Source organism: Octopus bimaculoides, chromosome 26, assembly GCF_001194135.2.
Source record: "Octopus bimaculoides isolate UCB-OBI-ISO-001 chromosome 26, ASM119413v2, whole genome shotgun sequence".
Classification (NCBI taxonomy): domain Eukaryota; kingdom Metazoa; phylum Mollusca; class Cephalopoda; order Octopoda; family Octopodidae; genus Octopus; species Octopus bimaculoides.
The window spans coordinates 25,166,561-25,178,192 of NC_069006.1; the positions used below are offsets into that span (position 1 = coordinate 25,166,561).

The 11,632-nt window shown below is 36.7% G+C and overlaps 1 protein-coding gene across 1 annotated transcript in view; it reads right to left on the reverse strand.

The window, feature by feature from the left end:
- LOC128247007 (arginine-glutamic acid dipeptide repeats protein-like) overlaps positions 1–11,632 on the reverse strand; it is a gene marked incomplete at its 3' end in the record, with an annotated part of 231,787 nt that overhangs the window by 29,052 nt on the left and 191,103 nt on the right. Inside the window, exons 8-9 of the mRNA XM_052976940.1 lie at positions 10,622–10,720; positions 7,579–7,659 (exon numbers count right to left, since the gene is read on the reverse strand). Of these exons, the coding sequence (XP_052832900.1) occupies positions 7,579–7,659; positions 10,622–10,720 (180 nt within the window). The remainder of the gene's footprint in view (positions 1–7,578; positions 7,660–10,621; positions 10,721–11,632) is intronic.

The following is an 11,632-nucleotide window of genomic DNA, read 5'->3' on the forward strand; positions in this document are numbered from 1 at the left end:
TTCACAGTGGGAAAGTAATCCTAAGACCAACAGCATAGCTCTGACTGAAGCTTACTGTGAACTGTTTGATCTTGTGCGAGTCTCTGAGAAACTTGTTTAGCCAGGGCAGAAACAGAACAGAAATGGTTATTGGGTACAAGTGTGTACTTTACAACACAGACTTCTATAGAGAGATTGCCTGACAATTGTTTGGTGTCTGTAGCAGCAAATGGCTGTACTTTAAACAGTTCTTCACCAAAAAGTTTTGCTTTTTTTTTTTTTTGTTCCTCGTCAGTTTTTGGCACAATGACAAAGCAATTCTGATTCCAAGGTTAACCAAATTACTTCTTCAGTTTCCTTTCCTGGTTCCATTCTGTTAGGATAAATAAAAGCCATTGCAGAAACTCGCAGCTTCCGAATATACCGTCTTTGAAACCCTGAGCAAAAGCACTCCATTGAGCCAGTTTGATATTTAGAGGTCCTCAAATTGTTCAACCGCTGACCTAAGGAAGTCAGAAATTTAAAAGGAACCTTTACATTAAACAAAAAAACATTGGATAAACTCCTAACGATGGTACCAGACTCAGAGAAGATGACCAGCTTGAGACTCAATCAGAGACCCACTTCCTGCCACAAAGTGACAAGAAAACTAGTAGGATATAAGTTCAAGTGGTGCTCCAGCATGGCTGAAACCATTAACGGAATAAAAGAACCGGGATCAATTGATTGTGTGTGTGTGTGTGTGTGAGTCACATTTGAATTAGGAAATGTGAATAGAAACAGAACATTACTCTTCTCATTACACTAACGACAACAATATAAAGAAGCCGAACATTAACAAAATTGCTATCCGCACCTCTCCCCTAACACTGTTTCTATACAATGTACTTGGTCTCTCTATGCTTTAACCCACCAGTTCTCAATTGTGGCCCATATGGCCCTTCAAAGGCCACATAACATTTCACTGTTAAAGTCTATGAGCAATAGATTGCCTATACTTCTCCAACACACAAAATATTTAAACAGTTTTTTTTTTTTATGCAATTCCTTATATTTAAATATAAAAATATAATGGGACTTTTTTTTTTAAACATTAAATGTTTATTAGGGTCCAGTAAAATAAGAACCAAAGGGGTCAATAAGTGAAAAAAATGGTTGAGAACCACTGCTTGACCCCTTCAAATATATTGCTTATTTACTCACATTGTTTTCAATTAATTAAGCATCATCGGATAGTTTTGACATTTCAATGATTGTTTATTTTTAAAAATGACATTGTAGGGTAAGCCCCAGCATGGCCGCAGTCTAATGGCTGAAACAGGTGAAGGATAAAAAGACAAAAGATGACAGATAGCCTCGGAGCACTGCACTAACAAAATTTAATTATAATTGATACATTTATTGTAGATTATTCTGGAAAAACTGTCTATTTATGTTGACAGACTGTCCTTTCTAAACTGCTTTGAACCCAGAGTGCAGCAGTAGAGTCCATTGTGCTATGAGAATGTGAATTTAATATTCATGCCATTCAGCCTGATCAGAGATGTAGAGGAGACGCACAGACAGACGTTATGAATTATTCAGTATCTGAGAAGAGAATGTAACCCAGCAAGTCCAGTGAAGCACAGCAGAACTGTAACTTTTGACACACGGTTCATAAATAGCAGTCCAATTCACTGCTATGGTGTCAGCAGTTTAATGAACTAGCATAGAAAATTACTTGCCAACACCAGATCAATTAATAGGTAGATCACGGTGGCCAACTGAAAGCCAGAAGAATCTTAACACAAGAAAAACAAAAACTTCTTTGTCAATGTTATCTTAACAGTAATTGGTAATTAACAGAGCGACTTATAATTACGCGGTGAATTATTGACTTATTATATATAATAATCCAACAATAGCCCGATATCTTTTTACTAACTCTGCCGCTGTCATTAGCATTTGTCTCCATTATGAGTGGCTACAATTGACAACGCTGCCAATCCCAACTACTTTACAGAAAAGAGAAAGTCAATAAAATTTGATACAAGCAAAGCTAATTACCAAAACAAGACTACAATGAAATGTTGGCTGGGAACAACCATTTTGATGATTGCTTTGGCCACAAAAGAGCCATCTCGGAGAACATTAAGCACCAATAACTACAGAAAATTCCACCAACCACACACCATACACATATATATACATATACACACATGCACATATATACATACATACACATATATATATATCTATTGTCGGCATTTCTGCACGTGTCCTTGCTGTAGACAGAGAAAGATCAAAGATAATTATTCGTTTTTTTAGTATTTTTGTTTTAGCCATTGACAAAGCTGGACATTACAGAAAAGGAGGAGGGAAGGAGAGAGAGAGGGAGGGCGAGAGAGGAAGGGCCCTCTTGGCACCTTGCTCATGATTACGAAGGCAGCTAGATTGATGGACAACCAACCTTAGCTCCGCTGAATCGTTTTTGTGCTCAGGTAAACAGAATGCTAAACTTCAAGACACGTTTATGCAATAGAATTAAAGAATTAGTTACAAAAAAAAATTTAAAAAAAAAAAAAAAAATCACAACACTGAGTTGGTTTGGTTGGGGGGTGGGGCGGAAGAAGACAAATCAAAGGTTGACTAAAAATGGGGGTATTTAGTGTATCAATAGATTTATTAGAATTCAGAGAGTCATAAAATGGCCGACAGAACTAATTAACTGTAAAGCTAACGAGGACAAGAGATCAAGCATAAGAGAAAAATAGCTAGAAATATTGACATAGATACTTGGTTAATATATATACACACATATATACACACACACACACATATATATATATATAGAAGGCGTGCTGGCAGAATTTTTAGCATGCTGGACAAAATGCTTAGCAGCATTTTATACATCATTATGTTCTGAGATCAAATTCCGCTGAGGTCAACTTTGCAGCCATCCTTTTGGGGTCAATAAAACAAGTACCAGCTGGTCACTGGGGTCAATGTAATTGGCTTAGCCCCTCCCCCCAAAATTGCTGGCCTCATGTCGAAATGTGAAACCAAGAAAACTTGTCAAGTCAAGAGAGATCGTACTTATGGCCATTGCCCGTGTCATGTAAATGGCACCCATGCCGGTGGCACATAGAAAGCACCTGTAACACTCTTCGAGTGGTTGGCATGTTAGGAAGGACATCTAACCATAGAAACCCTGCCAAATCAGACAGGAACCTGATGCAGCTCTCCAGCTTACCAGTTCCAGCCAAACTGTTTTAATCCATACCAAAATGATGATGATGATGATGATGATGATCTATATATACATACATATATAAACACACAACACACACATCTCACAAAAAAGAATTAGAACAGGTAAAACACATTCTATTCTTTACTTTTTGAGATTTTTATTCGCATTCTTAGCAGCTTTAATTGCTAAACCTCGAGTTCCATGTTGACAGTCAGCTTATTGAAATTCCTTAAAACTTCAATATGGGACGAAATATGAGACTTATGATACAAATTAATGCTTTTTATTGTATATTGTCCACCTTTTGTCATCAATACTAATTGCAAAAGTGCGTTAAGCTTACTAACATCCTACACTTGGACACCTGGATCACACTCTCACTCTTTCTATACACACACACATGGTTAATATATACGTTTAAACATTGTTGGTGTATATATTTATATATGTTTAACGTAAACACATACATGGTAAATAGAAACACCTATACATATTAATATAAACGATTATACATGTTAAATATATACATTTATACATGCAGTCATACGTAATGTAACAACAAAAGTTGGGACGAGGGAAGGAAAAAAAACAAAACAAACTCTTTTATTTAATGCAAACAAACGGTATATTATATATTCCACAGTTTGTGACTACTGCAGTAAAGTCATTACAAGGTGTGGAATAAATAAACAGTTGTGGAGAGAGAAAGATTTCTGTTTTTTCACCGAAATCTACAAAAACCCAACATCGTTTTTAATGACCGTATGCAAATTCCTCAGCCATAAAATAATATATTGCTACACATTCCATTAGCATGACACTTTCATGTTTAGTTACTAATAAACTAATCGTAGAAAAAGAGCCACTAAACCTACAAAGTACAAACAACAAAGAAAGAACCGGTGTAGTGAGAGATAGGAGAATGTTTGCTTGAAGCAAAGATAATTTAATCTGTTTTCAAATTTTGACATAAGAACTAGGAACCCATCTGATACGTTTAATGGATAGACACAAGAGTATGTTGGGAAATTCTAATCAGTCACAGTAAATTAATGTTTATACACAGCCATTACGGGGATTTAGTGTTGATTATAGTTCTTTGTTATGTTCCTTGTTGTCTGGTACCATAGCTAAAACTCAGGTGATACTACAGTTTGGTTTACAATACTTAATATATATATATATATACATACATACATGAAACGTAGATCAAGTATGATAAAGAGATTACACAATAGCAGTAAAAAGGTTTTAGAATTTGGTAAATTAAATGGAGCCAGTGAGATTGGCGCTATTTAAGTGGTTGGTCAACAGTCTACAGTGCATGCTGTTTTAAAGTATCAGCTTAAAACATATTCGGCCGAAATAGCTTCCTCTCTGACCAGGGAGTTCCTTACCGAACTAAACAACAAATTCATTGTCCATTATCCAAACCTACAGCAACAAGTGTTGGATGTTTTCTGTTTGGATGTACAGTAAAAATGTGTAAGAGTTTTACAGCTGGATGCCAGCTTAATCCAACCATAAAATGGAGCTTAATAACCCAATCGGTTGAAGTAGTTTAACATAGAAGTGGCCATTACCCAACCATTCAGGCGAACAATGTTGGCGATTTTCAAATTAACTAAAATGTTATTAGATGATCTAATATAGTAATACTGTATTTACTTTAACAATGCTAACCCCTATAACCTGTAACTGGAACTTACCGTTGACACCATGTGTTTCATTCAGTCACTGCATTCTATTTAATTACATGGAAATGGAATTCTTTTTTTTTTTTTTTTTGCAATTTTACGATATTTCATAATTAAACTTTTTAATATTTAACACTCCTTGAAACCATGTCAAAGATACAGAATAAAATATTTTCTCAAATTATGAAAATGTACCACCAGGGATTGCATGTAGTGGCTAAGTGAAGTCTGTGATGAACCACCGGTGGTCCATGTGGCAGTGAATGTGGTAAAGACAGCTGAGACTGCCAAACTATTTTCTGGGAGTCAATCACATGATGGAAACACCCAAATTAAACTTAGGACCCCTAACCAAAAAACCCTCATCCAGAAAGGGCTCACCAGACAAACTAAAAGCTTCACTATCATGAAATACAAATGGATTGAAAGCAGCTATGTCATTGTATGAGGGCTAAACTTGGGAAATGCTTTCAACTGCCATCCCTAAAAATTGGTTCTTCCTGCTTGAAAGGCATCACATGGAAAGGAAAATTTACAAACTACATCTGTCTAGCTTAGCAGTTCTTGCTGACATTACCATTCCCCTCAAAAGTCGAGAAAGACCAGACCACCTTTGAAGTAAGGACTGTACTGAATAACTTGGTACAATTACAGAAAATGCGAAAATGAGTGGATCACTGGCTTGGGAAACACACACACACAGACACAGACACTAGCAATGATGTAACTCAATAAATGATGCTTTTCCGTTCAGCCATTTAGTCAAACAGACTCCATTGAACAATTGAAATATGTCTACTGGGATCAAACAGTTGGAGAAAAAACCTCAGTAGTCATACAGCTACACATACACTTGTAGCCAGCTATATATATACACACACACATACACTCTTGAATATATGACTACAAATGTATAACATATATCACACACATTTATAATAAATATACACACACACACACACAAATATCAGATAGTAAATTTCTATTAGAATGCATTAATTTTCAACAAGTGCTGGAAGATGATCTCAAGCAATAAACTCTTAAAAACCAGTTGGAAAAAAAAAAATTTTTTTTTTTTTTTTTTTTTTTTTGGTAACGATAATCTGGCACCAGAATTCTTTGAGACTGTACCAGAAAACCTCTGCATCACAGCTTAAATCCCAGTTATGCAGCGACCAAAGCCTTCATGATGCCCCCCCCCCTTTTAGGCACGTCTAGGGGCCTTAATACCCTCTAATTCTACATAATAAACTGGAATAGTTTCCATGTTAAGACCAAATCTTCACACTTTGAAGAATGTTCGAAATAAGAAGGAATTATCTATGACAACCAGATAAAAAAAATATATAAAAAAAGTGCTTTATTTATTTCATGAGTTTTTAATGCTATAAACAGCAATGTATCTCATTAAGACAATAATCTACCATGGAGCTGAAGCTCAACTTAATCCTATTAATGGTGCACCCACAGGAAAGACTTGGATAAAATAAATCACTTTTTATCATCTCATTTTCCAATCAGTAGAGATTTACCTTTTCATTTTTTCTTTTCCGTTGATGTTTTTTTTATCCTCATCTTATTCATTTTCTTTTTCCCTTCTTCTTTTTTTTTTTTCAATTATGACATTGACTTAGTCTTGAACCGTGTCCAGAAATATCTCCACAAAATTTCAAACTCTTTGGCTAACGATCCTGGCAACATTTTTACTTACTGGCAAACTCATTAGTGTCAGACAAAACGAACCAGCAGTTTCTCAGATTTACTGAATACCAACAGAATCGGAAATGAAAACAAAATCCTGCAAAGACATTAGTTATCTTCTGCAGAGTCCTAAAGTCAACGAAGACCCAGTGAGCACAACTGATGGATGGAAACTGTAAGGAAGACCAGCCATAGGTGTGTGGTTCAAATGTTCCCATCATTTTCGGTACAGTCCCACAGCATGGCTCCTAGAGGAAGTATGTCCACCTATTGCTCCAGCTGGACCCATGCTTTGCCAGTGAGTTTGATTAATGTGAAATGTATACAGCCAACTGCATATGTGTGTGCATGCGCACATGCACAAATGTGCAAGGATATTGGTATTTCGTCTGTCCCCATGTATGTATAAGTGATAGCTTAGTGGCTGTCGATGTCCTTTTTTGACTTTGCAACTGGTCCCTCTGTGCTTTTGAAGACCTGTAGAATATGAAATCGCTTACCTGAAAAAACCAGGTGAGGGTTGATGACGAGAAGAGCATCCAGCCATGAAATCCTGCCTGAAAATCAATTGTCTATCCAAGACTTGCCAGCATGGGGGTAAATACGGCTGTTGAACAACAGGAACAATACACACACACACACACACACACGTATATATGTACATGCACACACACATATACAGGTATACATATACATACACACATGCATATACACATCCACATACGTATACATATATGCACACATGCATGTGTATATACACATACACACATACACATGTTCCACAATTTGTGGCACAAACAAAAACAACAATCATATAGAGAATTTTTTTTTTCTTTTTTGAAAAATAAGAATTTCATCTCAAACAACATCCAGAACAAGGTCTTAGAATTCAAAAATTGTGGACAGCAAGAAAACAAAACAAGAACAAACAGTAGAGTTTTTCCTCAAGGAGAAATTTTTTCCACTTACCGTTTCTCTGTGTGGGAGTAATTCTTTACGAATTTTGAAGAAATTTTTCCCATACTGACGTAAACCCTTGATGAAGCGCTTCTGGAAAAAAATATTGAAACGAAGAAGTGATTAACAGAACTAACTTTCATTTATGGCATCAGTTAAGAAACCATAGAGATGGCACTGGGGTCATTCACCTACATATTCCAACCTGTACAGAATCAAATGGATCTTCTAATGGAAAAACGTCAGTCTTTACAGAGGACCAAAAAAAATCGATTGTATACATCAAAATTAAAAAGTTCAACTGAAAAATATGAATTTTAAATTAACCTTTTCGTTACCGTATTTATTTTAAGATGCTCTGTGTTTCTTTCAATTAATTTTAAATATAACAAAGACTAGTAAAATAACTTAGTCATCATTAAGCTTGTGTTAGGAACATTAATTGTGACTAAGGTTTGGTGGAAGATTTTAATTGAGAACTTTTGAAAACAGGACATTTGTATCTACAGAACCAGAGGTGGTTTCAGCCGAGTTGGTATCAAAACGGTTAAAAATTAAAATGTGAAATAACAATGATCCTTTCTACTAGAAACCTGAAATTTTGCAGGAGGGGGGCTGATCAATTACATTGAGCCCTGCTGTTTAACTGGTATTTATTTCATCCACCCAGAAAGGATGAAAGGCAAAGCCGATCACAGAGGAATTTGAACCAAGAATGTAAAGAAATGGAATAAATGCTGTTAGGCATTTTGCCCAGCATGCTAACGATTCTGCCAGCTCACCACAATACTACTACTACTACTACTAATAATAATAATAATAATCCTTTTTATGAAAGGCACATGGCCTGAAATTTAGGCAGAGGGGACTAATCAATTACATCGACCCCAGTGTTCCACTGGTATCAACCCTGAGAGGATGAAAGTTGACCTCAGCCACTAAGCATTTTGTGCAGAATGCTAACGATTCCGTCAGCTGACCACCTTAATAGTAAGAAGAAGAATAAAATCAGGTTCAATTTTAGTTTGTAATTTTGCATTTCCACTTTAGAAATATTATTTAAATAATTGAGTGACAACGGAAAAGAGTCACCTTGTGTGAAAGTAACAAAAACGAAGGTGGAAGGAGAAGTTCAATGAAAAGAGATTGTGGAGAAAGCAGTTATGAGTATCCTCTATCTGGCTTCTTAACAGAATATTCTTCTGTTGTAGGGAAGGAGAAGAAGAAGGAGACATAAACTGACCAACGGAATGAAGGAACGAAAGTGAGAACAGAGAACAAATTTGGCATGAAAAAGGCGAGTTTTTGTAGTGAGGAAGGGAACCATCGCGAGGCTAGCCTGCCTCTTGTATTTAGAGTGAGAGAGAGAGAGAGAGAGAGAGAGAGAGAGAGAGAGAGAGAGAGAGAAAGAGAGAGGATGATGATGGAAGGAGAGAGGGAGAGAGGGAGAGAAGGAGAGAGAGAGAGAGCTAAGAGTGACTAGCAATAAACAAGGAATACACAAGAGTCGCGAACCTACAAGTCAAAGCTTTTCAGATAAAATGAATCGCTCGGAATCAATAGCACAAAGTTATTTGGCAAGAAACAAATTAATAAAGCAAACCACTCGATGATAATATCAAAAGTGGAGTGTTAATAGCAAACGATCAAAAGACTTGCAGAGAATTCACAAGAACCATGTAGATGAAAATATTGGTAAATCACTAGAAGAGTTTATCTAAATAATCTCTTTAACTTTCTGCGAGAGATCACTGAATTCTTGACTGAACACTCAATTTCTACCAAGAAATAATATTGCATTCGACAGAAAACGGTTTTAATAAAAGACCGTTTTCTCCTACTTTCGATTAACATGTTCGGAATTAAGCGCAGCACCGAGGGGGGTCAGAGTTTAGCAGACATGCCGAGGAATAATACGCAGCAAATTGCGATTGGCATAATGTGTAATTAGGAGAGGTGAGAAATAGGCAGGAAATATATAAAATCATCTTTTCAGGATGAAGAGAATTGAAACCACCTTAAAATCTGACATTTCAATGTTATTCTACCATTAGAGCAACCATTGATGGAACAACTGAACGTCTCTTTGTTGATGGTTCTTTTATTTGTTTCGGTCAGTAGACTGCGGTCAAGCTGGGGCACCACTTTCAGGAATTTTAGCCAAACGAATTGACCCCAGTACTATTTTTTTTTTAAAGCCTGATACTTATTTTATCAGTCTCTTTTGCCAAACTGCTAAGTTACACCAACAATAGTTGTCAAGTGGTGGACACACACGTGTGTGCGATGAGTTTCTTCCAATTTCTGCCCACCAAATCCATGCTCAAGGCTTTGGTCTGCCCGAAGCATAAGATGTCGTGCAGTGGGACTGAACCCGGAACCATGTGGTTGGGAAGCAAACTTCTTACCAAACAGCCATGCCTTTGCAATCAAAAAGAAATATAAAAGGCATTTTATCTGACATTTCTAATTTAGATGTCGTTAAATTTATGTCAATAAACATTACACTCCATGACTGCTCACTAGAGTAATTAACCAATGTAACTTGATGAATTTCAGAAGATAATTAAAATAAAATTAACAGGAAATAAAACAGTGCTCTGGGGCTGTTTTTCACGAGAATATAAATATATAAATCCTTGTTAATGTTGTAATTTTACACACTTTTTTTGTATCCATGATATAATAACAAGCCAACATGGAAGTCCCCACAGGTACACTCAAATTGATAGAAATAGCAGCCAATTGGTACCTCACACACAATAATATTGCCATGGGTTATCTTTACATTAAAAAAGGACAGAGTGGTCATAGATGAAATGTCACTGATCGAGGCATCTTCACATTTCTTAAGGAGGTATTTATAATGGTCAATCTTTCAAGCTCGAGTGGTATCCATGTTATCTTCATAGAAGTGAAACAAGTGAAAGAATAAAGGAATAACAAGCGTGACGACGGCTGGCTGTCCAATAAACTAAAGGTAAAGGTCAAATGAACAAGGACAAGATCAAGGCCACACCACCCTACCATAAAGGCAAGTGAAACCAATACATACCGTTTCATCATCAGTCCATTTTTTCTCAATACCACGAGGTACAGGACACTTGACAAGAGCTTGCAATGCCTTCCCTGTGTCATAATGGCAGAGATGAAGCTGCGGGGTAAAGAGAACAACATCAGCATATATTATACGATTATAAAAGCACAGCATGTGTGTATATGTGTATGTATATATATATATACAATATATGATTTGATATACGTATAACACACACACACACACACACGATATACTTACTTACAAAATACATATACACGCACACAAACACACATATATATACATACCCACAGACCATCATCATTTAACGTCCGACATCCATGTATGCCTGGTTAGGATGGCTGACAGGAATTAGCCAGGCAGAAGACTACTCCAGGCTACTGTGTCCATTTTGACAGGGGCTTTTACAACTAGGATGCCCTTCCTAGCACCATCAATGGAGCAGTTGGCTTTAGGAAGGGTATCCAGCTGTAGAAACCATGTCAAATCAGATTGGCGTTCGGTGCAGCCCCGCAGCTTGCCAGCCCTGGTCCAAACCATCCAAACAAAGCCAGTATGGACAACAGACATTAAGTGATGACGACGACGACACACACACAAAATCCAGTCAGAAGTCTTTGGTCAGCCCAAGGCTATAAGAGAACACTTGCCCAAGGTACCACACAGCAGGACTGAACTCAGAACTGTGTGGTTGGGAAGCCAGCTTCTTCCCACACGGGCATGCCTGCGCCTATGAAGTATGCTTTTTGCTTTTGTTTAAATATATCCGCACGGAATAAAACAATATGAACTGCTCAAAGATTTCATATCGGATGCATATTTAATTTTTGTTTTGGAAACAAAAATCTGTTAAAAATTCTTAAAACTGATTTCTTTTTCAGCTAAATTGGTGAAAGCATTAAAGGTGATTATGAGCAATAAAAAAAAAAGGAAAGAAGGAAAAGAAAAAAACAGGTAAGAGAGAGAGAGAGAGAGAGAGAGAGAGAGAGAGAGAGAGAGAGAGAGAGA